Raw genomic sequence first — 14,242 nt, 5'->3', positions numbered from 1 at the left:
ACAACGCTGAGGTGAGTGTCAAGCCAGGTGATAGAAAGAAGAAGAGTTTGTAGTGCATCATTCATAAATTGACCCCTGGGGTCAAAACCTGCATCATACAGTAGGTGATAGATCGACCTCATAGAGTGTATCAGCACATCTATGGAGCAGATAGCACTACTATAAGCCATCTGTGATGTGTGTGTGATGACCTGGATTGCTGAGACATAACAGCCATGATAATAGCAACCCAACCTTGATAATCAAAGGTCAACAACCACTAGACCCCTAATAAAGTAATTAATGATCGTTACAAGTGGGCCAAAAAGACGAAGCTGTAATCAGTGTCGTGACTCAGTCCATTGTGACTCCAACTCCCATGAGACCACAGTCATGAACTCTGTATGTTAAAGGACGAAGCTTGAATACAGAAAAGCACTTGGGTAATAAGGTACATGGGAGTCTTTCTGTGATATATGGGCTATATACTGTACATCGCTGTAGGATATGTCTGAAGAAACATTTCCTGCGCTTCAAGTTGAGATTCTGTATGTAATGAATAGCGCTATAAAAGTTGAATAAATTATTATTATGATTAATGTTGTCCTGATATCTAAAAAACTAAGTGCATCAGGAGACGGTTGAATCATTTCTGACTGATCTCATTGCTGATGGATAGTTTTTTCCCACTGTTGTTTCAGTGTTATTTTTTACTTATTCTCTGAATTTCTCATTTGAAGTCAGCCCACAGATGTGAGGGTTTCTAGTTCAGTCTCTGTATTCATTTTTCAAATACGTAAATCAAAGCATTTCTGCATCGGCCTATCCTGCGTGCCGATACAGGAACTGAAAGTCCCAGCAGCTCAGTTCTATTTCAGAGCATTTCAACGTTTCTTCTGTTGAGCACCCTCAGCAGGATTTTCAGGGGAAATAGAGAGCCTGTGACGCGCGTCTTCTGTTTTTGGGTGTTAACAAGGCGACACTCCATCTTAACTCCTCCACATTTACTGGATTGGTTAAATAGTGCAGAAGAGAACATCCCTAGACAGTTTTTTGTCTCTCGTCAGAAACAGAACGCTGCCCAAACGTTTCTTTTACGCCTGCTACAGAAGCCTGTTTCACCCAGTGTTCTGAGGAGTAAATATTCCCCTGGAAATATAAAGGATTAACTGTTTAGAAGCATTTAAGTTGCAGCCTCTTAATAATCATCACATTTGGTCAGTTCTGAATGGGAACCTCACAATACATTCACAATAGGTGACCCTCATTTTGACATCATTAAAGTACCCTCATTATTGACTCTTCTCACTGTCCATATGACATTAAATTAGGCACTCTAATCGCCGTCTTTGGGACATTACAATGAAGTATTCTCATCACAATGAGGAATTTTAATTCCTGTTTTGATGACATCACAATTAGGTATTCTCATTACTGTCTTTGTGACATCACAATTAGGTAAACCCTCTTATTCCTTTCTTTGTGCCATCACAATAGGTTACCAATTATCACTGTCTCTGTAAAATCATAATCCACTTAGAATAGGTTGTTATAAATAAAATGTCACAATACGGTGCTGAGCTTTCGCTTTGGCTGCTGGGGGGCAAGGAGACCCCCATCTCCGCAAACCATTGACAACTACATTCCGTTTTCAAGGGATTGTTAAATAAATGTTATGACTATTTGGTTTTAATAGCATCACTGTTGAAGAGCAACAGTCAGATCTACACATTTCCGATTATTCTACATTTAGCCCTATCATCAGAGCCCTATCAGTATACAGCAAATAATATGAGGGTAGCCTATCCATTTGTCATTTATCTAGCCAGCTAGCTAAACAAACAACGTGTCATAAGATTGCCTAATCAGAGATTAGGCTTTTGGACTGAGCTTGACATCAGCAAGTCCTCGACCTAGTAAAGTTGTCAATTGGACTACGGTCATCATCACCACTATAGATGGCAAGCAAATTAAACAATATTTGGATATATCCATCTACTGTAGTAGTAGCAGTGCATGGGTAAAATCAATGAGGAAGCCAAACCAAGCCAGTAAGAAATCCATGTTACAATCTATGTTGTGATAATTGCGTTGGTTGCTCTATAACCCATTTGTTCATTTGCCAGCGTGGTATACAATAAGTCTGTGACAACAAACAGTCACACAGTGACGGAATAAATTCAACTACACATACGTTTCATCACAAAACCAGAGAGCAACATCTGTCCAGTGAAGTCAACAAAGCAAATATTGCATGTAACAAAGTTACATTGCATTCAGAAAGTATTCAGACCCCTTGACTTTCTCCACATTTTGTTACGTTACAGCCTTATTCTAAAATGGATCAAATTTTGGTTTATTTATCATCAATCTACACACAATACCCCATAATGACAAAGAAAAACAGGTTTTTAGACATTTTTCCAAAATAATTGTTTTTAATAATAATTGAAATATCACATTTACATAAGTACTTTGTTGAAGCACCTTTGGTAGCAATTACAGCCTCGAGTCTTCTTGGGTATGTTCTCTACAAGATTGACACACCTGTATTTGGGGAGTTTTTCCCATTCCTCTGGCTTTCGTCTGGCCACTCTACCATAAAGGCCTGATTGGTGGAGTGCTGCAGAAAAGTTGTCCTTCTGGAAGTTTCTCCTATCTCCACAGAGGAACTCTGGAGCTCTGTCAGAGTGACCATCGGGTTCTTGGTCACCTCCCTGACCAAGACCCTTCTCCCCCAATTGCTCAGTTTGGCCAGATGGCCAGCTCTAGGAAGAGTCTCGATGGTTCCAAACTTCTTCCATTTCAGAATTATGGAGGCCACTGGGTTCTTGGGGACCTTCAATGCTGCAGAAATGTTTCAGTACCCTTCCTCAGATCTGTGCCAAGACACAATCTTGTCTCGGAGCCCTACGGACAATTCCTTCAACCTCATGGCTTGGTTTTTGCTCGGACATGCACTGTCAACTGTGGGACCTTATATAGACAGGTGTGTGCCTTTCCAAATCATGTCCAATAACTTGAATTTACCACAGGTGGACTCCAATCAAGTTGTAGAAACATATCAAGGATGATCAATAGAAACAGGATGCACCGGAACTCAATTTTGAGTCTTATTGCAAAGGGTCTGAATACTTATGTAAATAAGATATTTCTGTTTTTTAGACATTTGCAAAAATGTCTAAAAAACTGTTTTTCGCTTTGTCTTTATGGGTATTGTGTGTAGATTGATAAACTGGATAAACTGAAAACAAGATACCAAAACAATTTAGTCCAATCAATGTTGCTAAATATCATGTGACTGTCCATGGTACTAATTTATGTGTGTGTGTGTGTGTGTGTGTGTGTGTGTGTGTGTGTGTGTGTGTGTGTGCACTTTCATGTTGGAAAAACAGTCTTTGGCTTTGTCATACAGAAAGCTTTTCGGTTTTATTGTCATAGGCTATCTAGCTAAAATGCTTGCTAGCATAACTTCTTTGCATGGTCAACAATGAACCAGCTAAGTTAGCTAGCTAGTTAACGTGAGCCTAAAAGTACTAGACTACATCTAGGCTACATATTTAACTTCAATCGTGTCAGGCCAGTGGCACAATATATTAATTCACGGTTAGGTCAGAATGGCCATCATAATCATTGGTATGTACAGAGAATTAAGACAAAACCACAAGTCCAAATTACCATCTCCATCCATGGCTTACGAAAGGGCTGATTTAACAAGCTAGCTACTGCAGGACATCAACACAAGCTGACCAGAAACTAAAAGGAAGTTTTGGTTAGGATGTTTGGATTGGTGTGAAGCCAAATCCAAACTGGCCTCCCATGGGGGGTGTTTTGCTGCACCAGGACAATCCACTGTTTTTTTTATCAAGGGAGGCCACAAAGAATGTAAACTTAACCTCTCATACTTGTCAGGTATAGTTCACCTTTATTTTATATCACTCTTTATATTGAGGTTACCCTCATGTATCTAAAATTACATGATCTTTGATGTTTACTGATCATGAAAAGCAGGCAGTTACTTCCTGTATAACTCTGATGATAGAGCTAAATGTGCACAGTAGTTTTGCACGAAATAAGCAGACAATTGTAGTTCTGACTATGCTCTTCAAGAGCAGATAATATTACAACCAAATAGTTAACATTTATTTAGCAATCCCTTGAAAACAGCACGCAGATGTCAATTATTTTAGTGGAGCTGGGAGACTCCTTCCCCCCCAGCATGGAAATCGAATGCTCTGCACTTTATTGTGCCGTTTTAGTGATAACGACCTAGACTGTCATTATCTTCACTGTGACATCACAATGTGGCAAACTTATCACCTCATTATTGCGCCATCACCAAATGGACAGCTACCTGATTAGTAACACTATCACAGTACTATGTAGGCCACCTACAGTATTACTCTATCTAGGTCAGTCCTGTGTTGTGCAACATAAGAAACATTTCTGGCATTTTTTTTAAAGTGTTCACCTGAGAAGGAAGTGAACTGGTTCAGTCAGCAGGGGAGACGGGGTGACCTAACAGAGTGATGATCAATACAGTGCTAGTAAATACCCCTGCAGCAACCACAGTAGACTGTGATCAAAAGCTTATAAAGGAGCAAATCAGCTTTCCCAGACGACAGGGTAATGCCCTTATCATGGCCAGCACTATATTTAGCAGCCACTCTCCCTCTTAGCAGGGGATAACATTGCCCTGGTTCCCTACCGTTGGTGATCATACACACTAATACCCCCAAAGGGACCAGACATAGTGAGAGAGGGAAGCGAGAGTCACCTCATGCAACAGGTGTGAGGAAAAACTACCTTTGTCCTTTCCTCCTCTGAGAAATGACATAAAGACAAGGGGAAAGTGAGACAGGAGAGCCAGTTTTTCACCAGGGAGAGTGACTTCTGGAGGCCTGTCCTGGTTACATTAGTATGACGCAGGCCTGGAGCAAATCCATTCAGTCCTCTTCTCTACTTTGCTCTGCTGGGAGTGCCACACTCAAGTTCATTACATTTACATCATTTAACAGATTTATCCAGAGTGACTTGCACAGACAGATGTTTCACCTAGCCGGCTTGGGATTCGAACCAGCGACCTTTCGGTTACTGGTAGATACACACCTGGCTTTTGTTTGACATATACTCCCAGTGATGGTGGGTGACGTCTGACAATGACGTCTGTGAAAGGGAAATCCGACACGGTCTGCTTGATGTGATACGAGCATATTGGGCAGTCACCCTATTGGAACATTGGCCAAAGCTGAGCCACAGGGATTTGTGTCACACTACTCATTTTTTTGCACGTTTCGTCATAATATTGTTTTGAACTTTCTCTTGAGGACTGATGGTTCCACTCAATACATTCTCAATGGGTGCTGATTAAGATTTCATCTTAAGTGTAACATAGTGGGGCTTGGAAACACGATACAATTTCAAAAGGAGGAAAATAATTAATAGAAAAACCTTTTGTCGTCATTGGGATGTCACCAGATTTACTTTAGATGCAGGTTAACTTTAGCTAGCTAGCTAATTTGAAGGGACAGCACCGAATTTTTGCAAGCTAACATTAAGATTGCGAGCCATTTTTGACAAGCTTTGCTCAGTAACTGCAACATTGCCATCTCTCTAAAGTACATTTGACGACATCATAGTGATGGCAAAGTTGTTTCCTACGAATTATTTGCATACTTTAACAATGTCATCGTATTTCCAGGCCACTATGTTGCACTTTAGACTAAATCTTCATCAGCGCCCATTGAGAATGTATTGAGTAGAACCATCAGTCCTCAAGAGAACATTCAAAAAATATTATGATGAAACGTGCAACCCATGAATAGTGACATTGCTCGCTGTAGATTAAGTCATTAGCCCCCTTTCAGAATGACTGGGCATTAGTGGACTTTTGGGCACCACTATGGCGGGCCTCTTTTTAGAATGGTCAAAAACAATGGCATGACGCGACTGAGTGACGGAAGTGCACCGTTGATAAAGAGTAGTAAAAATGACTGTATTTAATAATAAAAAAATACCGAGCTATAATGTGATCTAGAGGTGCTCACTGTCCAGTTGAGCTTGCAAACAAAAACACACAGAGGCATATATGTTGAGTTTGACAAATTGGGGTGGCTGGTAGCCTAGTGGTTAGAGCATTGGGCCAGTAATCAAAAAGTTGCTAGATTGAATCCCTGAGCTGACAAGATAAAAATAAGTTGTTCTGCCCCTGAACAAGGCAGTTAACCCACTGTTCCTAGGCTATCATCTTAAATAAGAATTTGTTCTTAATTGACTTGCCTAGTTAAATCAAAATCATTGTGGTCTATTTCTATATGTGTATTGCTAATGCAAATCACTATGACCCTGCCTCTTTGTCTAAGCTTTTATTACATTCAATCGCAGGGGGGGCACCAAACAAACTTCTCCAGACGCTTCAATTGTATGCTAAACAATTACTCAGAGAAATATATTTTGTTTAACAAGCAATACTGTTTCTCAAAAAGGTAGGGGTCAAAATTACTGACACACCTGTTTTCAATACCTCACCGTGGGAGGATAACGGCACTGAGCCTTTTTCTAAAATGTTTTGAGTTGGAGAAAACATTGGGAGGGATCTTAGACCATTCCTCCATACAGAATCCTCCCAGGTCCTTGATATCCTCTGTCTGCGCTTATGGCTCTTCAATTCAAATCACAGGTTTTCAAGTGGTTTGAAATCCGGAGACAGAGATGGCCATTGCTAAATTGTGATTTAGTGGCCCATTAACAATTTTTTTTGTGGATTTTGATGTGTGCTTGTGTTTATTGTCTTGCTGGAAGATGCACCTGCAGCCAAGTTTTAGGCAACCCATTTTTTGGGGCTAAAATTACCTGGTACTGGGTAAAGTTAATGATGCCATTGGCCATAAGTGCCCCAGGACCAGTGGAATCAAAATAGTGCCATAACGTCAAAGATTCACCACCATTTTTTACAGTAGGTATGAAGTTATTTTCTGCATTCACCATTTCGACACCAATCACACCACTGGTGTGCGTGGCCAAACAGCTCTATTTTCATGTCTTCTGACCAAAGCACTGGTTCCAATCCAAGTGTCAATGCCATTTAGCAAACTCAAGGCATATACATTTGTTGGATGAAATGAAAATAGAGCCCTGGCCATGCACACTAGTGGTGGGTTTGGCATCGAAATGAGAATTAATGAGCAGAAAAGAACCATATACAGAAAGAGCATGGGTGATCAGGGACGTACAGTTGAGTATTTAAATACTGTATATAATTTGGTAAATCCACTTCAATCAGTGTAGATCAAGGGGAGGAGACAGGTTAAAGAAAGCCTTTCGTAAATTGAGACTTCAATTGTGTATGTGTGGCATTCATAGGGTGCATGGGCAAGACAAATAGATTTTAGTGCCTTTGAACGGGGTATAGTAGTAGGTGCCAGGCGCACCGGTTTGTGTCAAGAGCAGCAACACTGCTGGGTTTTTCCACGCTCAACAGTTTCTCTAGTATATCAAGAACGGTCCACCACCCAAAGGACATCCAGCCAACCTGACACAACTGTAGGAAGCATTGGAGTCGACATGGGCCAAAACCTCTGTGGAACGCTTTTAACACCTTGTAGAGTCCATGCCCTGGCGAATTGAGGCTGTTTTGAGGGATAAAGGGGGCAGAACTCAATATTAGGAAGGTGTTCCTAATGTTTAGTATACTCAGTGTATTCATAACTGACTACAGGAGTGCATAACTTATTTTCCTTCCTATTTAATTATAAAAGTATTTAATCTTAGACACTTGCTTTAAACATTATTTCCAACTCTTTGACCAACCCCATATTGGATGGCAATCAAAATAGACATTTACACAACAATAAGACTCAAAGACATTCTCTTTCTTACATGCCGACAACACCAGCCACGTGTCCCAACCAGACACATTGGGTTAAAATACCAAAATCAACTGTGAATCAATTATATTATACATTAAACATTCATGGACATTTAGCTAGCTAGCGGTTGCTAGTTAGTTTGTCCTGGGAGATGAACATTAGGTTATTACCCAGAGTCATACGAAATCTACTCCGATGATTAATCCACAGATATAAAAGGATACCTAGTTAGTCATCTATAATTAATCTCTCCTCGTTTGCCTTTCAAGCATCCAAGTGGGTCTGTATCTTCCGGATATCCAATAAGAGGGGACTTGAAGCTCGTAGAACCAAGTCCTATTTTAGCGGGCTATGCAGACACTCGTTCGGGGGCTGTGTGGGTGAAATTATTGAATAACATATGCGTACATTTATTTTGCAACGCTCACGCACGCATGTTCGGTGTGGTTTGCGTGTTAGTTAGAAAATAATGTTTTTAAAACAAAAAAGAAAGGAAAAAAGGTAACATGAGCAACACCATTAATCTTGTGTGTATGAGTCATTAGGTTTGCAAAATTCTGGGAACTTTCAATAAATTCCCTGTTTTTCCAGAACTCTTGGTTGGAGGATTCGAGATTTCCAGCTTATTCCTTCCTGATTCCGGGAATTCTCCAATCAGGATTTGGGGAAAACCAGAGAATTTATTGAAATAACTCTCCCACACATGCAAACACACACTTGCATTAACACTCTCTGTACAGCCTCTTGGAACGAGGCAATCAAGAAACTATGGCATGAGCCGAACAACATGTACAAAAATAGAGATTGATACAAAAATAAGATATCCAAGAACAGGTTTAATAGAATGATGTGAGGTGTCTGCATTGATAGGGTTAGTTTAACCCAATATTTTCACCTGCTCAAAGTTTTCACCCAACATCTTTATAAGGGGAATACAAGATCATTTAAAAAAATACATTTATTGAGATGTTAACTTAGTTATCCTTCTCTTAATCTTTACTTTGTTCTTTATTTTATGTTTAATTACTTAAAAATTACAGGTGCAAACTTTGCACAGGTGAAAATGCTTACGCTCCCCCTTTCTCACGTCACATGGAAACCTCTCCCAAATAAAACATTAGAAATGTCACAAAGAAGAAAATGGCAAAGGACAATTTCCACCTTGTGAAAAAACACATTTCCCATACACACTCTAAAAGATATTTCCCGAAATACACTTTCAGGACCCTCTCTCTACTGGTAAAAACACCTACAGTACGCTCTGTTGACATACTCTCCTTGTAAACTCCTTCTCGCTCTTACTTTCTTTTGCACTCTAACCCATCTCCCTCTCGTCATCCAATTATACTTTCTTGAGTTGGGAGATATGAAACACACCAAGTCAAAGGTCCCAACCGTGTCCCTCTACTTCAATAACAATTCCACATTGTGTCCCTTTCTGGTCCAAAATACATTCATTTACACAGGTAACACACTATCACCCTTAAAAGGCCCATGGTCCTTTGTCTAAAATGAACAGGCCTGGGTTTATTGACAAAATATAACAACCTATTTCTTCCTTTTAGACATGTAGGCACTTAAAGCAAAATATTCACATACATATTGCATATTTTCCCCCTTGATCAGCCAAATGGTGGGTATCAACAAGATAGATCTTTGGTTTGTAAACTATGTCCAGTTCTTCTTTTGCATTGTCTGCGGTCAGACTCTCACACTTTTTGTTTTCACTGGTCAGAGAAATGTCAACGCTCTGTCTTATTAGCCAACCAATCAGGACATGTACACAACTTCCTGTATTCTCTGTGATCACTTTCTTTCACCGTACACTCAGTGTGTGCCTATGTAAATGTATGCAATGTCTGGGGGTGTGAGATGTTTAATCGTGTGTCTGTGTTTGTATACATGTATGAGTGTTAGGCAGTATACTGTGTATGTACATTCAAGCGTGAGTCTCAAATACAAGTCACTGCTTGCAAAAACATAACCACTATCACGGTGGTTATGTAGATTATTTCACTGCATCAACACTGGTAGTATTTAGCCCTAAGCCAAATGTTCCTATACTTGTCACTCTGTGGGGGTGCTTGGTTGTTCAGCAAGGTGCCTGGCTTCTAGGCCTGGCTAATAGCCATGGACAAACTGGCCTCCTGGCTTAAACCTCAGCATCATCTTAGATCAGCATTCTTCTGGCTCGCCTCTTTTTACCCTCCTCTCCTCCACCGCTGGCTTTCTGCCCTGTATGAAAGCCTTCTCTCCAGGGTCTGACCACATCCAAGTGGCCTCTTCTCTCCCATCCATCCTGCTCGAAACCAAAGCAAAACTACACATATCTTTATCTCTCTATCAGAATACAGAGAGGAACCATGATCATGCTGTGATCTATCTATTCGTTAGGATGAGAATCCTGTCGTTCCATGAGTGACTGTGTGTATGTGTGTGTGTCCACACACACACTCAGTTGCAGGGCATCCATGCAGTGTACATGGGGTGGTGCGGAGGTGGATGGTGTGGAAGGGGATACTGTGACGGAGGGTGTTGTTGAGGTGGGTACTGCTGAGGTGGGTACTGCTGAGATGGGTACTGCTGAGATGGGTACTGCTGAGATGGGTAATGCGGGTAAACGTGCTGCACCTGGGCCACGTAGTAGTTGCTGAAGTTGCCGTCTGCGACGTAAGGGGCCGGCTGGTAGTAGCAGGTGACGTTGGCCGTGTTGGGGATAACGTTCTGCTCGGCAAGGACCCGAAGGGCCAGGGAGGAGATGAGGCCCAGTGTCTGTCTCCTCTCGTGGCCCATCAGGCACACTGTGCTCTCCCGCACTACTCCATGCAGAGTGGCCAGATAGTCGTATTTCCTGTCCTCGAGACCCACAAAGTGGTTCTGGAGGTAGGATTCCAGCTTCCTCCTCTGCTCGCCCACCTCTGGGAAGTCTATGAAGAACCTGGAGCACATGTAGCGTTGCAGAAGTTTCATTTCGGGTCCGGAAGCCGCACAGAAACCCCGGACCAGCAGATGGCAGTATTTCAGTAGACCACCACCGCGAATCTCCTCAGGGCTCCGCGTGCAGATGAGGCGTTTGCGTAGATGGTCGAGGGCGGCGGAGAAATCACCATAGACGCTCTCTCCCAGGATGGTGGGGTGGAAGGTGGCTGCCATGGGGTGCTCGGAGCACTCGTAGAAGAGGAGAAGGGAATCCAGGCGAATCTGGAAGGAGTCCACACTGAACTCAAACTGGCGACGCAGAGAGTCCACAAACTTTAACTCCACATTCTTGCCTCTGTTGTTGGAGAGGGAGATGAGGCTCCAGCGGTCTGAGTCATTACACACCTTCACCATCTTCTGCACATAGGCCTCCTGAAAACACAATAACAAAGTTATAAGAACACATATCTATGGTAAATTGTAATAATAAATTAAAGATTAGATCCATTAATTATATTTTTTATTTTATGAATTGGTTGGTTTTTGAGACCTGAAAGTTGATTGGCTGAAAACCATTGTAAATCAGACTATTATACCTTGGGTATGACAAAACATTTATTTTTACTCTTCTAATTATACTGGTAAACAGTTTATAATAGCAATAAGGCACCTTGGGGATTGGTGGAAAAAGTCCAATATACCGCTGCTAAGGGCTGTATCCAGGCACTTAGCAGTGGTATATTGGCCAGACACCACAACCCCTCGGGCCTTATTGCTTAAGTATAGTATTAACAGCATATCTATTAGTGATGAGGGGGGGGGGGGAAATCATTGATATAGTTACATATCGGGATATTATTTTTGACGATATATCGTAGGGGGAGTGTGAGTGCTTCTCAAATGTATTGTTTTATGCATTCTCCACACTCTCGTCCCCACAAGAACGTACTCAAGGGAATGTCCTCGGAATATGAGAGTGTGGAGCACGGTAGTATGCATATTGAGAAACACCCTATATGTTTTGCATTGAACAGGGGTAATCTTCTCCCTTATTTGGTCTGCTGGACAGCTCTAGTGTCGGGTCATGCGTAAGTAGGTATCTGGGTAAATGAGCGGATCCCGTTCCAATTGGATTAGTTTGAATCCTCTTTGTAGTGGAAACCACAGTTTCTACTATCTGCAGCCTTATCACCATGCAGCTTAGAATCCAGGGCAGAAATCTGAATGCATCACAGGCATACTGCAAAAAATGTATGTTAATACAATGTGGATTGGCATAACTGTAATTTATAGGCTGCTGTAGCATGCATAACTTATTGCATGCAGTAAGCTCATTGAGGGGAAATGAAGATGTAAAACGAATGTACTGCATTCTCATACTGGAGTATAACTTTCACTGGTTGCATTGTAACGCCAGCCATGATACGTTCTGCCCCGTAACAAGGCAGTTAACCCACTGTTCCTAGGCCATAGTTTTTAAAAAAGTAAAATAAAATACAAAAAATACGCAGCATTCAATGTTCATACAAACATTTGCGCATCTAAACTGTTACGTAATACACTGTATTAACCAGCAGTATGAATCTGAAATGATCATGTCAAATGATAATAAAAGTTAAATTACCTTTAAGGTCACTGGTGTGATCTTCTCCTTGTTCACTCCTTCGGGTAAGAAGTCTAGTAGAGCGTCAAGAACTATATCCTTCACCGTCTGAAACTCTAGTTCGCCTTTCATGTCGGCACAGAATATCAAGTCCAGATCCTTCCATCCCAAACCGCTGTCCTCGTGGAGAACATGGCTGGCCGCGGAACCGTTCAGGCGGACCTCCCGGACATGTATGCGTTTCTCCTCCATGCGACACCGGACCACTTTGACTATGTCCCGCGGTTTAATCTCCAGGGTTGGGAAGTTCCAGCGGCCGTGGATGGGGATGGACCCAGCCAGGATGGCGTCCAGGCGCTGCACTTGTTCCCAGTTCAGCACGCTGAGGTCGCTGCTCTCCCCGTCGACCAAACAGCCCTCCACTGGAGTCGATCGTCTCGAGTCGACTTTCTCGCCCATACTGATAAAAGGTAGATATGAAAATGTAAACGACAAAATTGTTCACTCCCTCCGTCTCTTGCTTTGCTGTGAAATAAGGCAGCCGTGTTGCCGCAGGAGTAGCTTGCCAGAGTGCTTTGGCCACATCAACTGGCTGTATTTACCTTTATCGCCGTCCTTTAGATAACGTTGTTCATCATAACAAGTCGTGTCGTCTCCAATTTACGCACAGCAGACGTAGTTCCACTTCTCAGTTGCTTGTAGTATAGTCGGGGTATATGTTCAGCTCGTTGCGCTGCGTAAAGCTAGCTGTCCAATCTCTTCCCTTTCCCCAAGTTCACCGGGATATTATTCGATTGTTGGGCGGGTCTCAATGGCTTGTACAGCCGTGGGCCTAGCTCACTGTCCCGTATTCGTTAGGTCACTGTGCGCTTTCTCTTCCGTCTGGGTCGCCATCGCCTAAAGTTGCGCCTGTCAATTAGCATTGATACAGAATAGCGTCTTTCACTTTAAGTTGTATCCCCACCCCTAACATAAATCGCCTCTTCTGTTAGAATCAAAAACATTTCAGCACCTCCAAAAGTTTATTTTCCTCCCACTTTTATACGCAGCAGGTTTCGCGTCTTTTCGAATATCTCTGCTGCTCTTTTACGCATCAGATTTAACCTACGAAAGACGTATTCCTATACACCTTAACATACCATGACATAAAATGGTGTATTGCTTCTACTTGCGCGTTACATGTTTCCCGTGTTTCGCTTGATGGCAGTGCGTCGCATCGCTGAGAGGTTCTGACGTCGAAAATGTTTTCCCCTGCGAAGGAACAGCGGGGATGGTTAGTTTGAGTGGCAGCTCGTTCCACCAATCGCTGTAATCGGTGCTTCAGGGTACATCGCTCGCAACGCGCAATTACTTTTTAAAACATTTTGTTCACCTTTATTTAACCATTTAGGCCAGTTGAGAAAAAAAAATCATTTACAACTGCGACCTGGCCAAGGTAAAGCAAAGCAGTGCGACAAAAACAACACCGAGTTACACATGGGATAAACAAACGTACAGTCAATAACACAATAGAAAAATATATGTACAGTGTGTGCAAATGTAGTAAGGGAATAAAGTTGTCCCATATGCTGATCTGAGGTCAGTTTCACCCACCCCATAGATTAACGTTATATTGGCAGAATGAACGCTGATTTTAGATCTGTCACTAGGCACATTCTACAAGAAGTCTTGCAAACTGACAAAGGCTGTTTTTAAAGATGCAACACCCTTTGCACAGGGATTTTGATAAGCTTTTCAGTTATTTTACACCCTGAAGATTCACTACTAAAAGCCACAAGCATGTGTTGTTTGACAAACTCCAATGTGTACATCATACCCTTCACATGTGTCACAGAGAGTACCTTTAATTATGCGTAATATTGTGTCAGATATG

The 14,242-nt window shown here is 41.9% G+C and overlaps 1 protein-coding gene across 2 annotated transcripts; it reads right to left on the bottom strand.

The window, feature by feature from the left end:
- Positions 1–8,643: 8,643 nt before the first annotated feature.
- Positions 8,644–13,643, bottom strand: LOC110529705 (terminal nucleotidyltransferase 5A). Of its 2 annotated transcripts, XM_021612157.2 has the most exons (3): positions 12,972–13,637; positions 12,391–12,829; positions 8,644–11,198 (listed from the first exon to the last, which is right to left on the bottom strand). In XM_021612157.2, the coding sequence occupies exons 2-3, from the start codon at positions 12,826–12,828 to the stop codon at positions 10,302–10,304; spliced, it is 1,335 nt and encodes a 444-aa protein (XP_021467832.2). In that variant the 5' UTR covers position 12,829; positions 12,972–13,637; the 3' UTR covers positions 8,644–10,301. The 2 variants fall into 2 exon arrangements, with proteins under 2 accessions (XP_021467832.2, XP_021467831.2); XM_021612156.2 differs by having other exon boundaries at positions 12,391–13,643.
- Positions 13,644–14,242: the final 599 nt, after the last annotated feature.

Source organism: Oncorhynchus mykiss, chromosome 8 (assembly GCF_013265735.2).
Source record: "Oncorhynchus mykiss isolate Arlee chromosome 8, USDA_OmykA_1.1, whole genome shotgun sequence".
NCBI lineage: Eukaryota > Metazoa > Chordata > Actinopteri > Salmoniformes > Salmonidae > Oncorhynchus > Oncorhynchus mykiss.
This window is presented reverse-complemented; position numbering and strand designations above follow the sequence as displayed.

What these genes read in the sequence shown, in the direction of transcription:
- LOC110529705 (XM_021612156.2), bottom strand. Translation starts at nt 12,828, where the DNA reads ATGGGCGAGAAAGTCGACTCGAGACGATCGACTCCAGTGGAGGGCTGT. An exon ending in TCACACCAGTGACCTTAAAG is followed by an intron (nt 11,199 to 12,390) that starts GTAATTTAACTT and finishes TTGTGTTTTCAG; the next exon opens with GAGGCCTATGTGCAGAAGAT.